The sequence below is a fragment of the Agelaius tricolor genome, unplaced genomic scaffold (genome assembly GCF_023055355.1).
Source record: "Agelaius tricolor isolate 1412-34295 unplaced genomic scaffold, bAgeTri1.0.p SCAF_3, whole genome shotgun sequence".
NCBI lineage: Eukaryota > Metazoa > Chordata > Aves > Passeriformes > Icteridae > Agelaius > Agelaius tricolor.
The window spans coordinates 39,712,976-39,734,955 of NW_027269263.1; the positions used below are offsets into that span (position 1 = coordinate 39,712,976).

Below are 21,980 nucleotides of genomic sequence, written 5' to 3' on the forward strand. Positions count from 1 at the left end.
TCTTTTTCAAGCCGTTCACACTCTGCTGCCTGTGTTCAAGAGATGGGCTTTAAACAGACATAAAAGAGAAAAAGCACATGCTCTGAATCAGGTTGAGATTCTATTCCACAAGGATGAAATACCTACAAGGTGAGCTTTGGAAAGCTAATTTCAGATCAGTCTATCTTAGAAGTGGTTGCTTCTCACTTCATAAAATGGTGGGGGAGGTTCAGCCATCTATTCCAACTGTGTTAGTAAATCTGACATCATATCTATATTTTGCAGCAAATTAGTTGCTGAAGTTAGTATTTAAAAAATACAGGAGAAGCCTATAGTTCTTTTTTGATTTAAAGGAAGTCAAAGCAGACCAATGGGCAGGAGGCAAAACTGCAAAAAAACCCAGCTAAAATACTACTTACATTTTGCCATCTATGCCTGGATTTAAGGCATAAACACAAAATGTTAAAGACACGAGGCCCAGTGTGTCAGCTGTGGAAGCCAACTCAGCAGCATTTTAGCTGCATGATTTTGGCATAGCCTTAGAAGCTGTGCTAGCATACATATCAGCAGTAATTAGGCCACAACTGGGGCAGTAGGGAAGTTTGCTCAAGGTCTGTCTTTATAAGTTCACGGATTTATTACCAGCCTGAATACTGCTGGATGTATTGAGATGATGTAAAATTTTCAGTCACAGTTTGAACTATACATTCCTGGCCAGTAGATGTTTCCCACTGTGGGAAAGGACCAGCAGTGCTGCTGTTTGTGTTGTGTTGTTTGCCTGCTTCAATTTAAGAAGAGCCAGCTTAATGTAGCTACAGCTAAAATGGGCTCTGACACTTGGTGACAGCCCCTGGTTAGGTATGTGACGTGTACCACGGCTGAGGCATTAGCCAGTGCAGACTAAGAACCGTCTGTGGATTAGCAAAGATGCCAGGGACTTAATTGTGCATAAACCTTCAAAAGATGAAAAGCTGAAAGAATGCTTTATACAAACTAACATGTTTGCTGAAGAGAAGGTCTGTGAGAAAGTAACAGCACATCCAAATCAGAAGTGTCGTAAATCTCAAGGATGCCAACACTGCCACAGGGGGACAGTAAGTTCCTAAATGTGGATTTATCAAGGACACAGAACAAGCAAAGGGTAAAGAGAAAGAAAAGCTGTTTATTCTATGTTTCCCTGCACCGAAGTGTTTAATTTTGCAGTATGATGAAGTCAGCATTGAGTTTTGAAAGACACTTACATGAAAATCCAGTAGCCCAGAGCAGTGTACCAACCGAGCAGGTTGCCTGCTTCAGGACTGTCCAGCCAGCAGTGGCATGTGTGTCACATCTTCCTCCTCTTAACTCCCTATGTGGCAGTGTCCTGGGGTGTCTTTATGATGCTTGTATCCCCATTTGTCTGTTTAGCCCAGAAATAACTTTTGCATCTTTAAGACTGGTTCTGAGAGAGAAGCGGGGGAGAGAAGAAGTGTGCAGTTTGTTGTCAGAAACTGCACTTGCTCCCCTGCATCCTTCTCCTGGACTGTGTTGTCTGCAGATGGACAGATGGCAAGACAGAGCTCTCCTTTGCTTTTAGCTAGTTTTTAACTCACTGAGGCAGAGAAGTTCCCTGGACTGTGGTTTTTCTTTTTCTTGGACCTGTTTAAACCTGCTCTGGACTGAACACCCAGAGGAGCGCCAGCAGCTCACACCTGTGGCCCACGGGACCGGGCCTGGCCTGTGACATTTCCAGCCAAAGAGGGATTGCTAACAGACTGGGGGAGCTGAGCTACAGCCCACAAAAAGGACTTTCTGAGTTTGTCATCTCTTCAGATTGGCAAGAGGTTTTATTGTTTAATATTGTTCATTTTCTGTGCTGGTGAATGCTTTGCCTGTTAAATAAACAGATTTTTCCACTTTCCTCCAAGGAAATCTTTTCCTGAACCAGTTGGGGGAGGGCCCACTTGAATTTGCTTTCTAGAGGCACCCTTTTGGAGGTTTTCTCCCAAATTGGCCCTAAACCAAGACAGGCAGCTTAAGGTTTCAGTAGCAATATAGGGTTTTGCAGTGCCACCTGACAGTGAGGAGACAGTGACATCTTTTAGGGATCCCTGGCAGAATAATGATGGCAGTAATTCATAGTTACATAGATTAAAGGTTTATTTTTTAGCAGGATGTTATGATTAGTGTAGCACAGAATTTATTATTAGAATGGCACAGGATTTCAACAAGCAGAATCAATGCAGTGCAATCTATAAGTAGCATAATACAGAATTTAGAGTATAATTTGGCTTACAGTTTCTAGTCAACTGGATGCTCAGCAGATAGGGTCTGATCTTAATCTATGGTTTCTTGTATCAGTACACAAACATAATCTCGACTCAAAAATCATGTAAAAGAATATGAGCCTCTCCCATAATCCTTGGAGGATGCAGAGGACAGGGGTTTGTCTCTGGCCAGGGGCAGCTGCAGTCACAAGTTCCCCACTTAGGACTTGTGACTGCTTGATTTTATCCTCAGTGCCCAGGATGCTTGTTATTCTTTCCTCTGCTTGATTTTATCCTCAGTGCCCAGGATGCTTGTTATTCCTTCCTCTTCTGTGGAGGGTCATCACCACTGCTTGCTGAGCCGTGTGCCTGGGACCTTCCAGCCTGGCAAGGCAGGAAGTAATTGAGCTGGTGCCCAGGAGTCTTGAGGTTGATAGGGAGGGGAAGAAGAAGTCTGTTTGGTTTCTTGTTGTACTTGCTTCACAGGACCTTGTGTTCATATTTTCTAAGCACTTTGTGGAAATAAATCCTCTGACTTCTTTCAGCAAATTTATTTCGGATCGAGAAAGCAGAAGAAGTCTCACAAACAGCCACCTTGAGAAGAAGAAATGTGATGAATATGTAAGTCTCTCTCACTGCTCTGTTCCCTGTCAAAAGGATCTGCATGTTGTGTATATGAAAGGCCTTTAGACATTGTCTTCAAAAGTGCTGGGCACACACAACTGTAACTGAATTCAATTTCCAGTAGGAACTGCCTGGGATCAGCACATAAATAAAACCCCCGAGCATATTAGTTGGGTTGAGGCCAGGGAATCCCCCTGGCTTCTGTTGGGCAGGAAGTTGTGGTTCCTTATGGCTTTGCCATATATGAATTACACATCCAGGATGTTTCTCAGGTGTAGTAGAAGATGGGGTTTAAAACTGAAAGTGCAATATGAGCTGTGTGTTGCCTGTACCATTTAGGTCAGTTTACAAAACCTATTGGGCAGCAAGCAGCTCAGCTGTGACAGAGTTCAGCGACACTTTCTCCTCTTTCAAAAAATTTTTATTAAATCCTTTTCATAGCAGTAGTAACTTACCTCTGATACATCACAAAACATGGGGTTTGAAGCAGGGGTGCATTTCCCTGCTCTGTTCCAAGCTGTTGCTGACACATCTGTCTTTATTTCTCCAGATCCCAGGAACTACTTCACTGGGAATGTCTGTCTTCAACCTTAGCAATGCAATTATGGGCAGTGGGATTTTGGGTCTTGCTTTTGCCTTGGCCAACACAGGAATTCTCCTTTTTCTGTAAGTATTCATGTGGTGAGTAGCTGATCTCCATGGAATTTCACTGTGTTTAAAGAATGCATGCACTGCCAGCAAGTGGAGGGATTTATAGTCCATGTGTAATCAACTACAGCATTCAAGCCTGAAAATATTAGTTACAAGTTTCAGACATCTTTTTTTCAGTCACATGCTTTTGCGGAAAAAAACACTACTTGTAGTGCTAGAAAAAATTAGTTCCATGTTATTTACTACAGACCTAGACAGGGATTTTTCCTGTGCTCTGCAAGCTACATAGACATCAAAAATATTCTATAGTAATAGTTGCAGTGATGAGTTAGTACTTAGTTCTTACTTCTGTCACAGGATTTCCAGAGCTTTCTTCAAAGCATGGTGCAATAAACACTTTTTTTAAACCAAGAATATTTATTTCCTTTATATGTTACATATAATATTTTCATCTCACTCCCACAGTTTCTTTAATGAGAGTCCTTGAAAGCCAACATAAATATAGCCAAGATTTTAGTATAGAAAAGAACTTAGGTAGACTACTTAACTCCAGAAAAAAAAGAAAAAAGGCTTTTTATAAAGGAGAATTTCATAGTTAAAAATGAAACAGCGCCATTGAATGACTAAGACAGTGTTATTCTGGATCTCAGTATGAGACATTTCATTTTGAAAAGTGATTGTTAAGAAATCAGTTGGGAATTGTGTGCAGATTTCAATGATAAATGTTCATTGAGGAAGGAAATACAATAATTTACATTATTTGAGAACAATTCAACAAAGTTATTGAGTTTACAGATTGCTCTAAAGAGATGTCATTTCTTGAATGTCAAATCTAAAAATATAGAACTTTTGCCATTTCTTGGGATTTTGGGAAATACATAATTTGAGCCCTGTATAAAGCAGAGTAGATGGCCAAAGGGGTACATATAGCCATCTGCTCTGGAGTTTTGTGCCAGGATAGCTAGATCCATGCTGCTAGCTTAGAGTTTGCTGTGACTGGGTAAAATCTAGGGGTAATCAAAGGAGTTAATCCATTTACTTTAAGAGTGTAGAAGGTCTCATTATTGTGCTGTCACTAAGCTAGGCTGGACTGTAATTTACATCTTTTGTTAGCAACGTGAAGAGTTTGTTTTATTTTTGCTGCTTTTTTACCTAGTGCTCTAACCTGTGTGTAATATTCCACCCATGCTCCATCTCTGAGAGTACAAACTGGTGGTTGCAATAACTGCTGTTGATGCCTTAGGCCTCTGTTTTTAGGTAGTCCTGAAAAGGCATTGCTGTAAGGAGAGAAAAAGAAGTTGCATCTTTTCAGGCTTGTTACCTGATACAGGCTGATTAACAGGCTCTCAGCAAAGGAGCAGCCTCAATTTGTCCTTACTGCTTTAGTTTTTTTACAATCCCATCCTCTTCTCATTCTTTCAGCAGTTTTTATGAGAGTTAGGTGACATGTGTTTGTTCTAAAGGATGTAAAAATGCAGTTTCTTTTAAGTGACATAGATCAGACAGGTGACCTGAACACCAGAGAAACTTCTAGCAAGGTTTACTGGTGACTTGAGTAGTGAGTGTGTAGATCTGTACCAACACATTGTACAAAAATCTGCCAAACATGAATGTGGAGGTCTCATTCAGTAAATGAGAGCATTGATCTCTATAGAATTAACTGTGTGTATTTAAAAGTGGATAATAGTTTTTGTTAGCTTTATGATGCCTTTAGATCTGTTGGCCTTGAGATAGAGCAGCCAGCTGAGATCAAAGGAAGTAAGTTAGCAGCATCTTCCTGAGCAGGCTAGTAGAGCTTCCCTCTTTGAAGCCTGGAGATGCAGGATCCTAACCTGGTGTCTATAGTTAGGCTTGAAAGTTGAACTGCTTTAAATGTTCTGCTCTCATGCCATAATCTCAGCATTAAACCTAGTCCATTAGTGATAGATTTTTTCTTACATGCTAATTCAGTTCATTTTTCCCATAAGCATATAGTTCTGCTGTCATTGTCACAGGTAGATCATTTCTGCTTTGCAGGTGATTAGAGTCCTAACAATACTTTCACTGCTTTTTGCACATGAGAAAGACCTTAAATTCACTGCTTTTGAGTAGCACAGTTCTGGAAAGGTTCTAGGTTGCTTTATCTAGTATTGGCATGCACCATCGCTGAAAATTCTGCAGATGCAGAAAAATGAAGGGAGCATTTTCAGCACTAACAAAGCAGACCCAGCCTGATTTCCACTCTCACAACTTTTGGGCTCCTGCAGTGTGAAGTGTGTACTGCTATGAACATCTGGATCAATTCAGGTCTGATATCCTAAGCAAAAGATGTGCAAAATAAACATGGCAATGACACATCTTATTTGCTTAACAGTGCCATCACAAAGCATTATACTTTCTAGCCAAAATTACTGGCCAAAATTACTGAGGGTGGGAACTCAGAGGAACTTCATCCCAGTGTTATTGATAACTATTGCCTAGACCAAAAGACAGCATCATTTCCAGGATGAAAAAGGAGAGAAAACTTTGCTGTAGAAAGATAACAGAAGAAGTTTGGAAAACTAGAGATGAGCTGGACTACCTGGGGATGGCAGGAGCAGTTGTTGGTTGTTTGTGGTTTCATCCTGGAGAGCCAGGACCAAAGTGATGGATCACATTGCAGAGAAATATGGGCTGGCCGAGCACCAGGTATTTTCAACCTGCATTTAACCCAGCACTGCATGTGATCTGAAACACCTTGCTGAGGCAGAGGGGCTTGTTAGATTGGGAATAATATGAGACTACAGCTGAAGTCTCACACTGCAGCCACTTCTGCTGGGTGTGTCTGGAAGGGGCCAGGAAGCTGCAGTGTAAGTCCTGCAGTGTTTTAGGGAAAGCTGGCAGACCTGCAGGGAGGCTGTATGAGAGCAAACCCTCTGCTCTTCCATCCTCTGCACCTTTTGAGGGTTCAGAACTGCTCAGTGAAATAATTCTTATGACTGCATAATCCTCACAGGTGTTCTAGCCCCAAAGCCTGGGACTCCACAGAGGGGAGGGACAGCACAGGTTTCAGTTTACCTGGTAAATGTGGCATCTGGGAGAAGACAGCAGAAGGCATCACAGAAGCACTTTGTTCTTCCCAACACTGTATCAGTTCCCTAGCCTAAACTGTTTATTCTTTTGAGGAAGGTAACTTTCGTATCTGCTGTTGGCTTCCGTAGCTACCAGCACTTCTTTGAAAGCAGACAAAATAAAAAGTAGAGGAGTGCTTTTGAGACTGCAGTGCAAGCTCTTCTGCTTCTGTTTTGAATTTGTGCAGAGCGAGTGGCATGGACATTTTCATTCCTTTCCAAGGGGTGGTTCTGGCACGAATATTGCTGTCCATACCACAGTCCTAGGACAAACAAGTTTTTCATACAGTGCTAATGAAAATGCCAAGTGTCTGTAGGAACCCTATGGGGAGCTAAGGACAACAGATCAGATAAATACCTGGCTGCTTGGGAGTGTTATTTTTACCACTGCAAAGGCTCCATGAGCTCAGTGCCTGAAAAACAGAAGCTTTTAATATTAAGACAGACTGGATGCTGGCATGCAGAGCTGTAGCCATTTGGGGCTGGGAGTGAGTCAGCCCCTGCAGCTGAGCACTGGGGCTGAGCGCTGTGCCTGTAGGCAGACAGGGGCGGAACGGCTCGGCAGGGAACACGGGCAGCAGCAGGGCTTAGCAAATCCATAAAAAATGGACCAGAGTGACCTCAGCTAGTACAATCTTCCTTTCCTTCTCCACCTTCTCAAGGAGAAACACCCTTAGGGCTGTACAAAGAGTGTGTTGTTATTGTCAACCATCATTCTTTGCTGGCGAAAGGACAGTTCCTCCTATCACCTCTTTATGTTTCTCCCTGTTCCTCTGGCCCAAAGAAACTAGTTGGTCATTATTTGGCACGAAAGTATTTCCAGTCTAAACTAATAAAAAAGTGGGGGAGGAGGCTTCTCATTCTGTTCTTTCTATGTATTCCTATAAAAAAGATGTGCTGCTGCCTATCTATGGCAGCAGTTTGTTTTCTCTTGAATTTTAGTCGTGTTTTTCTTGGTGTCCAGAGGGTAGTTGTCATAATAAAGGGAGGGATTGCCAACGGATTGTCTGAATGCTCTTCACACACATCATGAAAACATCATCAGGTCTTTGTGTGTCAGAGTGTTGGAGGGGAAGGCACACATGGTGCTTGGATTAAAGACATTGAGCAATGAGAAAATGTGCTTTTATGCACTTGGCCCCCGGCACTGACTAATTATCATTTGTGCCAGCAAGTTCCCTACACAAACAGTTTGGTCATTACTTCCTGCAATTCTTCTGTGTGAAGTTAAATCATGGATCATGTCAGACCAGGACTGACATCAGTGAGGCAACATGAATCTCTACCTGGACAATGTACAAGCCTTAGGTTGTAGCCTTTATTCCCAAGGGAAGCCAGTCTAGCCTTAACTCCCCGCATCTTCCTCCTCCTCGGGCACTGTGAGGGACATAAAAAGCCATTTGGGCACCCCTTTGGTAGCATATGAAACATGTCCTGGGAAAAGATGCTTCCATTTGGTATGGAAGTCCTTAAATGAAGGACTTTGCTTTAAATTTTCACTCTGCTTCCAGAAAATAAAAAAGCGCCTTAGAATGGATTTTGAGTGACATACCTGGCTTGTCTGTGCTCTGATAAATCTTCATTCCTCTCTGATAAAACATCTTTATTTTTGCTTTTTTCTATATGAGGAGATGTAACTCTGCAGCTCTGCTAAGTCTTATTTGGTTGTATCCCTCTCCATGCAGAGTATTCTACCTCTGTGGTGGAACTGCAAGCAGGATGAGAATCACATGTATTTTAGGGCTTATTGCATTGTCAGGAGAATAAAAAATTATCTCAGAGTCGATAGGAACGTACATGAAATATTGCAATGTCAGACCTCATCTCATATGGTAAACCTTCTTTTCCATTCCTTTTTAGGCTACTTTTGATTTCGGTCACGCTGCTGTCTATTTATTCAATACATCTCCTGTTGGTGTGTTCAAAGGAAACAGGTAATTTAAGATGCTACACCATTCAGTAGAATGTAAAAATCAAGAAATGACAAGTGTTTAAATGAAGCCAGGTGCTTTGTGTAAGATGGGGATTTTCTATCACTTTGCTGACACAATAGGAAGGCCTGATACACTTTGAGTCAGAAGCCTAGAATTAACAAGAATTTGAAGAATTTATGGAATGGCAATGGAGAACAACATCACTGTAAAGAGAAATACTTGTGACAAAGAATGAATTCTGCTGCCCAGCAATGTTATCTTCAGTGAGCTAGAAGGAACAACTCATATAGTTTCTTTGCATTGCAAATGAAATATAATGTATCTTTGCCTATGGTAAAACTTACCTGGAAATACAGTTTGTCCTTAGTGGTTAATGTGAAACTCCTGATAATCTTTGTGGTGGAGTTTTCTTAGAATAAAATAAAAGGGAACAGTTCCTTCACAGAGAGAAGTGTAACTGTAACACAGATACACTATCTCAACACAGAAATTGGAAGTTGCCTACAGTATTATGTCAAATGACACTGTGTTCTGAAGTCCAAGAGCCTCTTTCCTTGTTAACAATGTCTAAATGTTAACAATGTTTCCTTGTTAACAATGTCATATTTAAAAAATAATCTGTGCATAAGAATACTGTAATATTTAAATATGCAATTTGGACATACATGATTACTGTTATAATACGTATAATGGCAGCAACTGCCTATTTCAACTAGGTACAGCTTCCTCAATGTGGTTACATTTGTGTCCCATTACACCCAAAATTTAAATCCTGTTTTCTGTGTTGCTGGTACATTTAAGCTCAGACTTACTTTTTACACAAACTTTAAAGCAGAAATGTCAGCTGTAAGGTAATATAGAGAAAACCAGATAATGGGATGCATTTTAAAAATCTATCCCAAAAATCATCTGCCCAGTATAACATCTGCAGTATTTCTCTTTCTGTTCCTATGTATCTCACCATCTTCACAATGCCCACTACTCTTTTTATCAGCCTACATCACAGACAAGTAAAAAAAAAAAATTAACATAAACACAAACCAATTAATAGAGGAGTTTCACAAGCTTGACAGATATTTGAAAAGAAATTTTAGTTATCTTTTACACCTTTGGCTGCTTTACCAAAAACATACAACACTGAGAATTCACAAGTTGAGGCTTTGTCATTAGAAGCCATAAATGATCCTCTAAACCAGTGGCTGTCCTCATTTGATCATTCAGTCAAGGCAAGCAGAACTGCAGAATGGCAGTAGTGTGTGTCCAGGCTGCCTGGGCTGACTTGTGGAGCCTGCTGTGCTGGGTTTCTTCTGGAGAGGAGCCTTTCTACATTACTCTCATTGCAAGTGCAAAACTTATTATGCTGGGATGAGGATACCAGAACTTAACATGTCACTTGGGGTATAGACAGACTCATTAAAAGTGTGTAATACTCTCTTTAAGAGCTTCCATTTCAGAAGTCACTGGTAGCCAACAATAACATTTTTAGAAGTCAGGAAAATATACCTACATAATTTTCAGCCCTAGAAATTACAAGAGCTCCCTATTTACTTGCGAATGGTAGGTTTGGCTGCATAGATGGGTGCTTGGCTGAAAAGGAATCGTAAATGCTTTGACTCCACAGCTTTCTGTAGTGTGTTTGTTACCTTTCTCCTCTTCTTCTCATGCAGGCTGCATGGTGTATGAAAAGCTTGGTGAGCAGATCTTTGGTACTCCAGGGAAAATGATTGTCTTTGGATCTACATCTCTTCAGAATATTGGAGGTAAAGGAAATAAAGAATATTGGAAAACAAAGGCTAGGAAAATCTCAATAATTTTACAGCTGCAAACAAGTCAGGTTCCTTCTCTCCATGACATCCAGAGACCTTCATGCTCCTCAATATAGTTGTGGCTATCATTTTGCATGCAGCCCTTTAAAAATACTGCATTACTGAGTGATCAGTAATTTACAGTCAGTCATAGTTTGGGGTTTTCTATCATCAGACACTGACGTGGGAGGGAGAAGGTTAAGGATGCTTCTCGGTACTTGTTCCACAAACTATTTTACCCATTTTCTAAAATTATCTTAATTCTTCCTCCAGCAATGTTGAGCTATCTCTTCATAGTCAAAAATGAGCTGCCTTCTGCCATAAAGTTTCTAATGGGAAAAGAAGAAACTTTTTCGTAAGTTGAATTAGTTCTGATACTCAGACTGTAGAATTTAACATTGTATAGTAAAGTTTAAGCATATGTTTACAAAAGCTTTGAAGCATTGGATACCCTTTAAGTTTGTCTAAGTAGATTTTCACAGGAATATCTCAGGGAGTTAATAAAAGACAAAATTGGGAAGGAGACGATGGATAGGGAATGAAACTTTAGTTGCCCTTTTTGCACACCAGCTTTTCATGAAGAATTTTGTTGTATACAAAACTCTTATCATAGAATCCAATATTTTACAGTGTTAGGCAACACTTGAAATATTGGGAACAATGCAAGTTAAAGATGTTATGTGTTTCCATGAGTTCTCAGTCCCTTACATGATTTTGCCCCTGAAACAAGGTCCACAGAGTGAAATTCTTTGCTAGTAGCATATGAGCACTGCAGAATATTTATATAAATATTATAAGATTATAAGATTTTTATTATGAGATTTCTGCCCCTTATCATTCTTTGGCATTTGCCAGCTACTTTAGTAGAGGGGTAGCATTTTTTTATACCAGTTAATACCCCTTGCACTGGATTATATGGTGTGCTGCAGTGTAAGAGAAGGTTGTAGAGACAGAGATTCCATTCTTAGGCTTTCCTACTGTACTGGACCAAGCAATGGAAATAGGCCATACAGAAGATCACTAACACTGCCCCTTCTCCTCTTTCTTTCTTTACAGTAGGATGCAAAGCACTTTGGTAGAGGAGATGCAGACTTGGGCTAGCTAGTGCATGCCAGCCTGCTGGAGCCTGTGTTGCTGCTCCAGTCACGTGCCTGAGTGGTTTGGCAAATGACTTGTGGTGGCCCCTCAGCCCCACTGGGCTCTCTGGCCCACTGTGTGATCTTTCATTGTCCTGGCAGGGTGGCTTGTGTCAGGTTACAGAGGTGGTGGTTCTGCCTCTCAGACCCACACACTGATCTCCATGGTAGGGTAATACTTTGGTGACTCTGGAAATCTGCCCTACCTGAGTCAGAGCAGTGCCATGGATACCTAACGTGTCTACAAAGCCAAGATGTGATCCTTTCTCTCCTTTTTTGGGAACTTGTAGGGTAAGGAGACCAAAGATAGTTCTGTAAGTATAGCAATCAAAGAGGATGACTGAGTGAGGAAAACCAGAAAATGTTTAGGATGTGCTCATGGTATGGTTTTTTTATTGTTTTATACAGGGAATGGTACGTGGATGGGCGGATTCTTGTTGTTGCGGTGACGCTTTTTATAATCCTCCCTTTATGTCTCCTGAAGAACTTAGGTAAGATGAAAATGCCATCATGAGAATCAAAAAGAGGAACCCAGATATTGTGCCACTGATGGCCAAACTGACAATTCAACTATAATAAGAAAAATATGCTCTCATTGTTATCTAAGCAGCCTCCCTGATCCAGAAATAATCTGTGTTCTGTGCATTTTGAAACAAGTAGGCCTAAATTATCACAGTGATTGGGCTCAGTATTAACCAGCTTTATCCACACAATTGTGGAAATTGATTTTACAAATTATAGTTAAGAGGGTCTTCATTTCATAAGGTAATTCAATTTTATGTGTGGCCCATAAAAACAAGTTCACAACTGGTGAGATTACAAAAAATGTTACTTTTCTATCTGCATGAAAATTTTTACTGGTGAGGTTAATTGGAAGTATTGGACTTTGAAGTAAGATATGTACAGAGAATTGCATTTTGAGATGTGTTTGAATCCAATTGCAATGGCAGTAGGTACACAGTACTTTTTAAAAACCATGCTGGTAACATTTGGCACCAAAGTCCATTTGGGATCTTCTTTTTTGAGACTCAGCTGACATGACTCAGGGAACCTGAGTCATATTCAGATTGCAATTGCACACTTTCAGGTTTTTTTCAATTATCATAGCCTCTTTTAAAAGTAAAGTTAGTTAAACTGTGGTAAAGGTGACCCTGAGGAAGTCACAACAGGTCAGAGCAAAGCTTAGGCTTGCCCAAAAGCTAGGAGACTTGAAAGACTTTGGGAGACTCCCACACCAACAGGACATGCTCTTGTCCTGCCCAGAAGTTCACAACACATATTAAATGTTTGGAAAATTTGGATGGATGCATGGAAAATTTGAATTTTCCATGCAGAAGCAAAAAGCACTAAAAACCAAGATAAGACTAATAAAATTATTCTGTATGAGACTTCCTCTTAATTTCTTTCAGGATACCTTGGCTATACCAGTGGATTTTCATTAAGCTGCATGGTATTTTTCCTGGTAGTGGTAAGTTCAGCTTGCTTTCTTTGTTGGATGAATCACTTGGAATCAGAATTGTTAAGGTGTCGGCGATGAAGAGACTGGAAAAGTCCAACTGTCAACCGAGCACCTTGTTCACCATTAAACTATGTCCTCGAGTGAAACATCCACTTGTGTGTTTTTGAACACTTTTAGGGATAGTGACTCCACCAGTTCCCTGGCCAGTCTTTCCAATGCTTCACAACTGTTTCCATTTAAAAAAAAAAATTCTTAATAACCAGTTTGAATGCCCCTTGGTGCAACTTAAGGTCATTTCCTCTCGTCCTGTCACTTGTTACCTGGAAGAAGAGGTTGAGCTCCACCTGGCTACAGCCTCCTATCAAGCAATTGTAGAGAGTAATAAGGTCCCTGCTCAGCCTCTTTTTCTCCAGGCTAAACATCCCCAGCTTCCTCAGCAGCTCCTCTTATGACTCACTATCAGCCCTTTACCAGCTGTGCTGCCCTTCTCTGGATATGCTGTGGCACCTCAATGTCCTTCTTGTACTGAGAGGCCCAGAACTGGAAACAGCACTCGAGGGAAAGCCTCACCAGTGCTGAGTACAGGGTATTGATCACTTCCCTAGTCCTGCTGGCCACACTATTGCTGATGCAGGTCAGGATGCCCACAATTCCACTGATATTTCAATTCTAATTTGCTTTTCATTATTATTTTAGCAATTAGCTATCTTCTCCTCTTATTCTAGGTTATTTACAAGAAGTTTCAAATTCCCTGTGATGGACAAGGGCTAAATGCAACATCATCTATCCTATCAAATAGCTCAGAACATACGTGTAAGCCAAAGTATGTTATCTTTAATTCCAAGGTATGTTTCTTTTTATAATACTTACTTCTAATTCACATAATATATGCACCTACACCCCATATTCTTATTCTGATCAGCACCACAAAGGGCCTGATTCTCCATGGTTCCACCTGTGATCCAGTGGTTGATGCACAACGGGTGTCCTTGCCCAGTGTTACAGAGATGCCATGGTGAATGTGTCTCCTTGCAGTCTTGTCCTGCCCTGGCAGTAGATGTGTTAAAGCTACGAGCCCAAGCTGCCACTGGACAATAACTGCTCTCTTCAGGAGATTTTTCCTTTCCACTGCTGCTTACTATCCATGCTGCAACTGTGCCTTTAGGATGTTGCTTAGTAGAGGCTAAGTAGGTCACATCTCCATCCAAAGCCCAAAACCTCTGTCCGGCACACAAACCACTTCTTTGTAACAGGGTACATGTTTCTGTAGCCATGCAGTGAACTGGATTGTGAAAAGGATATGGTTGAAAGGTAATCCAGCAAAAATTTGGTTGCCTTTCAGCTGGATGCTCCCCTCCATCACCACACAGCTGCAGAAAAAGTTGGTCTAAGAGAATGTGAGAGGGCAGCTGTCTCTACCTGTAGGAGCAGGAGGATGGCTCCTGTCAGCTGTGCTGGGATGCAGTGTTCCTAGTGAAACAGCACCTTATCCATCAGGGCGTGGTCCTCAGGGCCTTAGTCGCTTTCATAGGGAATGTGCATTTATAGCAGAGGTGTGCAAAATGTATATTTTTAAAATTTAACCCACCAGCTTCAGTTGAAGAAGCCAAGTGAAACACTTTTCTTTGGCTGTGGGTAACCATCACCCCAGATCCATCATGATGAACCAAGAATTAGTTAACTTGTTGTGCCATGGCAGCTTAGGTGTAGGTATATTTCAGTAAATTTTGAAGGGCAGTCTTCTTCTTCAGTGTGTGTCAGCATTTGCCTCAGTGCCAATGGAGGCACCTCGGAAGGATCAGTCCATCTGAATTAGGAGCTGAACTCCAGAGGCTTGCCCTCTGGGCCAACAATTTGCCAGTCATTTTAGCAGCTTCATTGTGTGAGAGGAGAGACAGGAGAGTTTCACAGAACAGAAGGACAACTGAGGTTGGCAGAGACCTGGAAATCACCTGGTCAAACCTCTGTGCTGAGGTAAGGCCACCTAGCACTGTGTCCAGGCAACTTCTGAATATCCCTACAGATGGAGACACCACAACAGTACTGTTCTGTGAGTGAGGGAGAGGTGGCAAAGGCCTGGGCAAGGAAGGACCTCCGGAGAGCAACCAGCACATTTACTGAATCTGTCAGGCCTGGGGTGCACTGTAGGATGTCTTGTGTGGGAAGGGGATGCCTGTGACCAGCACAAGCAGATCTCAGAGGGCAGGACAGAGCTGCGTGTAGAATAGACTCATGTCGTCCTTAGAGGAGGACCTATAATTACCTATAATTTCAGGTATGTGACCTCTGCTCATACCTCCTCCCTCAGGAGAACGGAAGTGTCTGAGCACTGATACCATTTTTGAAGTTTGGCTGAGGACTGAAACCCACCCAAGTTGTTAGTGGAGAAGGGGCTGAGGTCCCATTTGGAGGCCTTCTGCCCTTTCTGGTGACATAATGGTCTTTCTCTTTCCCCAAGAAAAAGCATGCTCCCTCCACAGCTCTCCTGGTCCTTTTGTTGGCCTGTGAAATAAGGGATTCAGTCTGGTACCTTGAAATATCCATTTCTTTGTAAGTTCTGCATTCCTGTTCTCTTTTCTTACAGTCTGGATACGGGCTTCCTCTTCAGGACTTCAGCCTTAGCCCCATGGGTGTGCACCCCTCTCCATGCCAAGGCAGGGTAGCGTAGCCGTGACCCACCATACGTCCCTTTCACGCGTGACACTGTGACACTGTGCTAGTGATGGTGGCACTAGCTGGGCAGGCAGACCCATCCCAGGGGGCAAAGCCAGCAGCAGCGTGGCAAAGCCAGCTCTGTGCTCTGTGAGCACAGTCAGTGCTGCTCTGATGCCACCAATGCAAGACTTTGTCCTCCTGTTGAAAGCGCGCTGGTTTCCCCATTTCGTTAAACACATGCTAAGTGACAGGTCTTCTGCCTTCTCAGAAAGGCTCTCAGTGTTTGTTTGAAGAGTCCAGCGAGCTTGGAGCTGAGGTAGTTGAACATGGAACATTTCTTCAGACCACTGGGGAAAATACTTCTTCTTAACTTATTTTCTGAAATTCTCTCTGAACAGACCGTGTACGCTTTGCCCACCATTGCTTTTGCATTTGTGTGCCACCCATCAGTCCTCCCGATTTACAGCGAACTTAAAGAGTAAGCCTTTTTTATTTTTTTTAAACAGTTTATTGTTTTGACCTGTTTTACATGGAAAATGTTAGCACAGAGATGCTCTGAGTCATTTGTACCACTCAGAGGTGTGCTTTAGTAACACTCATCAAGTGTGGCTGTCAGCTAGGAAATCTGGCCTCCCAGGCATACTGTGCCCCTGGAGCAGGGGCGAGGGAGGTGGAGAATAATGCAATACTTGGGAGTTTTCCCTGGAAATACACAGCAGCCTGGGGAGAGCCAAGTTCTGCCAGGTGATATTTGGCACAGGAGAGGCGTGTGTTCCGCTAACAGTGTTTGTTCCACAGCATTAGTGCAACTGAAGGTCTGTTGCAGTACCAGGAAAATAAAAGTGCTTCCAGCCTTACTGATACTAAAAGACCTTTGTTGGTACTGCTGTCTCACTGACACCTCCAGCTAGGATGGGCTGTGGGGAGCTGGAGACCAGCTCTGCTGTGACACTGCTGACAGCCCTGGGCAGCTGCAGTGGGGTCCTGGGCCATGGGGGAGCCCCAGGGGAGAGGTCAGGGTCTGTCAGACCCATGACTGCACTCAGACACTTGCTGGGTGCTTTAAATTTCAAGTCACTTGAGCAGGTTCCAGGTACCTGTTAGGGCAACCTTGTGTGGGTTTAAAAGTCTGAGTTTAGGTACTGGAGTGTTCATGCTTCAGAATAAATATCTAAAGATTAAATGTTTACACTTAACCTATTTTACAGGTCAGCATAAATCCAGTATTTTCTGCCCATGGGGACACAAATATTTCTCTGCAGTCATTCAAAACATTTTGGGGCTTTTTTCCTCTCTTAATAATTTTATGCTTCCTTCATTTTGACCTTTTAATTTAATTACCAAAGTGTTTCAGGGTCATCCTGTCTCCACATGGCTTCACTGTTTAAGCAGGTACAGACATGGAGCAGATCCACAGGTCACACCCACTATTTTTTCACTTAAGCCCCAAGAAGGGTCCTTTTCCCCAGTCCTTTTCTTCCTTGTGCAGCTGTCAGTGAGTTTCTGTTTTAAATGAAAATGCATTCATGAGTCTCCCCAGAATTACTATGCTTATGCAAACACCTAATACATTTTGAAACAGCTATGGAAAAATCCAGCCCAACCATTCTTATGTGTTCTTTTCTTGTTCTTTCTCCAGCCGTTCACAGAAAAAAATGCAGTTGGTTTCAAATATCTCATTTTTTGCCATGTTTCTGATGTACTTTATGACTGCCATATTTGGCTATTTGACTTTCTACGGTAAGTATGGGGTTCTTTACTTATTGGAGTAGAAAGGGGATACATGTAAAATCAATAGTGTATCCCAGCTGGAAAAGAAAGTCCCATCCACTTATATTAAAATACTTTTCCAAATAATTTTCCTTGTAGTTCTCATATTGTAGGTATAAATCCTTTTCTCCTCTTTCTCTGTGGATGAAATGCACAAGTGAAAGTATTATTTGCAAAAGGCATTTTTAAAATATGAGGGAGAGATTTGTTTTACAGAATTGAGGATTAGCCGGGCCCCACTAAGATTTTGTTTTATTCCAAGGTCCTCACCTGAATGATGTGTGCATTGGTAATGGCTGAAGCATGCATATTTGCAAAAGTTGAGACAGATTTGAGAGCAGGTCCTAGGAAATAAGTAACAAATTGGCCATCACAGCTTTTTCACTTTCTTAGTAACACTTTCGTCATAGAGGCAACAGACCAAATGTTTTCTCTGTGTCCCTAGAGCTGACCTCTTAAGGTCTTGGTTAAACAAACTGGCAGTGAAGGTGGGGAAGCTTTGAGTGTTGTCCCAGCTCAGCCACCGAAGGATGATTATCTCAGTGTTGGAGACTCCCACCCTGTCTCTTTCCATGCATATCAATTCAGTAAACAAACAAATTATATTGTATCACTAAAGGATACAATATGCATGCCCTAAAGGCACAATTCTTAAGTAAAGTAAGATAAAATAAGAATGTTGCCCAGGAACTCCCATATTCCAGTATCATGAGAATGTTGAAAAGTAGTGTTTTTTCCATGGACCGTTAAGGGGTTACAAGACAGGTGACAAAGCTGATGTTTGCCTTTTACCTCAGAGCCACCCATCAGTCTTCACCACCCTATTCTAAGTGGCATTTTTGTTACAACCTCCTCATTCATGATAATGTCCCTTGTGAGCCATCAATTGCAAGAGAAAAAAAACAAGTAAATATGAAATGTGGCTTTTTTTTTCCAAAGGTGTACCAAATCTCATATTTGCTTTCTCAAACTCTCATTCTGATTATGAGGCCTTGAGTATACATGTGTTGAAGTAACTTGAGGTCATCTGTTCTAATTTTCCCAATGAACCCACAAATAGGCTGCAAGTGACAACAGCATCAGCCGTTCTCATCCAGCTGCTCCCATCTAACACATTTTCGTAGAGATGCATCAAATTAGCAGCCCCAGGGAGCAAGTGGGTGTAAATCAGCATGGACCCCTTCGCTTTGGCAGGGAGGAGATTCTGATGTGATTGCCCCAGGGATCTGAGGAGGCAGATCTGTGGCGCTCCTCTCTGGGAAGCTCCCACATCCCTCAAGGACGAGGGTCTGGAGTCCATGGAGGAGGTAGGGGCTGCGTCCTTCTGGCCCTCCTGAGGGGGAATGGCGGAGGAATCCCTGGGGTGTCTTGTGTGCCTCTCCCCACATTAGGCATCCCTGCTCTCCAGCACTGACAGCCCATAGGTGGAAGCTGTGGAGAGCTCTGCTGGGGCTTCTGCAGTGTCACTGCAGTGACAGGCTGCAAAAAAGACACTGAGGGAATGTAGAATTCCTCCATAAAATTCCTTCATTCTTCCCCTTGAGACCAAAAAGACCTTACCTTTCATATGTTCACTTACAGTGTTCTAACCCTCTTCTCTACCCTTACCTGGGTAAGAACAGTATTTTTATTGTGACCATTTCTTCTTTACACCAATAGTACTTGTCTGTTTGCTGTGTTCTCAAAAGTGTTGCAGTGATGACTATATTTACATTGCAGAATTACAGAAAAGAGGTGTTTTTCTTCCCCTAAAAGGTCACAGTGTGGTTGGGCTCTGTGGTGTATCTAGCTGAAAGGAAAACAGACCTTCAACTGTAAGCCTTGCCCTTCACTTCCTACCTGGCTGCAGCCCGTGAGCGGTACAGAAGTTGCAGTCTGTGCTTGCAGGAGCAGAGTAAGCTCTGTGTTGCAGAAGCTGTGCATGTGCCCGGCTTGAAAACCCCACTCCTGATCTGCAGGGAGGTGGGAGAGCGTTTTCTTTCTCCTGGTGGGGATTCAGGCACTGCCTAGGTGGTGTTGACCTGTGGTCTCTACCCAGAAGGGCGCCCTGGGGGGAGTGTAGGCATTTTGCCACAGAACAGATCCCTCTGCCTCCAGGAATACATGAGGTTTTCCCAAGTGCCAAAGATGGTAAATTAGACGTGGCCACTGAGTTCCCTTTAAGAGCTGTTATGTTTTACCACCAGCTTTCTAAGATTAGCAAGCAGAAACAAGGGCCTAAAAAGGGGCAGCAAGTGTGTTTGGTGGCATGCTTAACAGCCACCCCTTTAGGTTATTGCTCCTGGATATTTAAAAATTACAAAGCAAACATGTAGGTCCCTCAGCAACTTGGTTTTCCTGCTGGTTAGTACACGCAGACCTGCTCTGCACTATTTATCACAGCTTCAAGGCAACATTTTGGCAGGAGGTTGTATTAAAATATTGCCAGCACCTCCCTGTTAAGCACCCCCTGTGATTTGTCTTGGCTGCTGGGGCTGCTGGCCAGCGTGGAGCTGAGCTGCAGGCTCTGCTGGCAGCCCTCAGAGGAGCTGCTGAAGGATTTGAGTGCAAATGTCAGAGTGTCCTGCTGAGAGCTGACCTGAGATAGGCTTTGTTCTCAGTTGAGAACAGGGGCACTGCTTTTTGCTGGAAGTTCATTTGCTGTTTAAACGAATTTAGCTCAAGACCTTGCAGTTTATGTTAAGTTCAGCCATTGCAGTGCATGTGTTTATTTTTATATCATTTGGAACTTTAAAAAAGTCCACAGAACCAATTAAAAATAGCTAATTTCACTTCACCTATTTTTGTATAAATGTATATATGTAAGCAAGCTTTCGTGTATGTCTCACTGTTGTCTTTTCTACAGTGAAAATTACCTTAGACTCAGGCATGTGCTGTCATGAATTGAAATGCATTCCTAAATCAGGCCTCCAAAGAATTAATCTGGAATAATGGGATCATTGGGATTTTGTTTAAAGTGCTGTATTAACTCAAGGATGTTTCATTCCATACTCTTTTGTTTACAGATAAATCACTTGTTGTTCAAGAAGGCTGTTGTTAAGCAATGATTTTTGTGGACTAATTGCCTTTTTGCTAGAACACTTACCTTACTGTCTTTCCCATAGAGAATGTGCAGTCAGATCTGCTTCACAAATACCAGAGCAAAGATGACATCCTCATCCTGACTGTGCGCTTGGCTGTGATCGTGGCAGTGATTCTCACTGTGCCAGTGCTGTTTTTCACTGTAAGTAAAAAAGGTCTGCATGGTTTGGAAGTTGGTAACAGCTGTACACAGCACATTTCCTCAAACCACAATCCAGTGGTGGCTGAGACTAGAGTGTTGCAGCTACAAAAAGAGCTTGAGCTTGGATTAGTCTTTTCTCATGCCAGATGCCCACTAACTTCTGGAGAAGTTCTCTATACAGTAAATAAATAAATCACTTTTGGTCTTAAATCTGTTTTAAAATGAATCCACAAGGATCCTCTCTTATGTCACATCACTTTACTGGAGCAGGCTCAGAGGTGAAGTTCCTTTTAAAGTGCAGAAGGATTCAAAAAGGCATGTTAGAAAGAGAGGAATATCCTACTGCACATGCACATGTACCTACAGTTCTGAAATAAAAATTACCTCAGGCAACCCAAAATTTCTGACAGATCTATGCAGCACTTGTCACATGAATAACCAATTAAAATAAACATGGGAAGCTCATAGACTGTTCTTGACAGAAAACTTCCTCTCTCTCTCCCCCTACAGGTGCGTTCGTCGTTATTCGAGATGGCCAGAAAAACAAAATTTGACTTATGCCGTCATATTTTTGTTACTTTGGTTCTTTTGATTATCATCAACCTGTTAGTCATTTTTATCCCATCCATGAAGGATATTTTTGGAGTTGTAGGTAGAGTATCCTGGTTTTGTCCTCCTAATAAAAAACAGTTGCTAATCAGCAACGCAATAATTAGCTGTTGCCGACAGTTAACAAAACTCTTTCATTTGAATTTTGCAGGGGTCACTTCTGCCAACATGCTGATCTTCATTCTTCCTTCATCGTTGTATTTAAAAATTACACAGCAGGATGGATCAAAGTTGACTCAGAGGATTTGGGTATAAATTCCATTCCCATCAATGCAACACCTCCATCTTGTCATTCTCTTTAATGTGCTAGGTGCAAAGCAGACCAAATCTGAACATATGTGTGAGCTCCTTTACGTTACATTCCCTCTGTACTTCAGTCAGCTGGCAGCTGTGCTTGCCCTTCTCCTTTGCTTACCCTGGGAGTCCCCTGGTGGAGGGGCCGTGCCATGCACAGCATCTTGTGTTTTGGGGAGACCCTCCTCTGTGGGATGAGGTACTTCCCTGGCTGGCAAGCAGAAGCAGCTGTCAGCAGGGTACAGGAAGCCCACTTCAACAAGCCTTTCAGTGCAGCAAGCTCTCTCTGCTTCTGTGTGTTGATCCAGAAAGCATGCAAAGTGCTCCATTTGCAGTATTCCTCAAGGTTTTAATGGACCTGAGTCAGACCTAGGGTGGTTCCACACAAAGAAGCCAGCTGAAGTGTTATGTTAGCCGTTTGGCATGCTTGAGCAAATAGGAATGGACCTTGGAAAGATTTCCTGTGAGCTCCAGAGAGTGCTGCAGCTGAAAAGATGCAACACTCT

The 21,980-nt window shown here is 42.3% G+C and overlaps 1 protein-coding gene across 2 annotated transcripts in view; it reads left to right on the plus strand.

Annotated features, from left to right (window-relative positions):
* The window catches only part of SLC38A1 (solute carrier family 38 member 1), a 42,846-nt gene that overhangs the window by 14,192 nt on the left and 6,674 nt on the right, over window positions 1-21,980 (plus strand). For both annotated transcript variants that reach the window (XR_011678637.1, XM_071423550.1), the window contains exons 3-15: window positions 2,771-2,846; window positions 3,400-3,515; window positions 8,450-8,523; window positions 10,191-10,283; window positions 10,602-10,683; window positions 11,873-11,955; window positions 12,874-12,932; window positions 13,649-13,768; window positions 15,977-16,056; window positions 17,218-17,318; window positions 20,453-20,571; window positions 21,082-21,223; window positions 21,332-21,429. Coding sequence is in view for 1 of the 2 variants with exons in the window: in XM_071423550.1 (XP_071279651.1) it covers window positions 2,771-2,846; window positions 3,400-3,515; window positions 8,450-8,523; window positions 10,191-10,283; window positions 10,602-10,683; window positions 11,873-11,955; window positions 12,874-12,932; window positions 13,649-13,768; window positions 15,977-16,056; window positions 17,218-17,318; window positions 20,453-20,571; window positions 21,082-21,223; window positions 21,332-21,429 (1,243 nt within the window). In the remaining variant the exon portion in view is untranslated. The remainder of the gene's footprint in view (window positions 1-2,770; window positions 2,847-3,399; window positions 3,516-8,449; window positions 8,524-10,190; window positions 10,284-10,601; window positions 10,684-11,872; window positions 11,956-12,873; window positions 12,933-13,648; window positions 13,769-15,976; window positions 16,057-17,217; window positions 17,319-20,452; window positions 20,572-21,081; window positions 21,224-21,331; window positions 21,430-21,980) is intronic.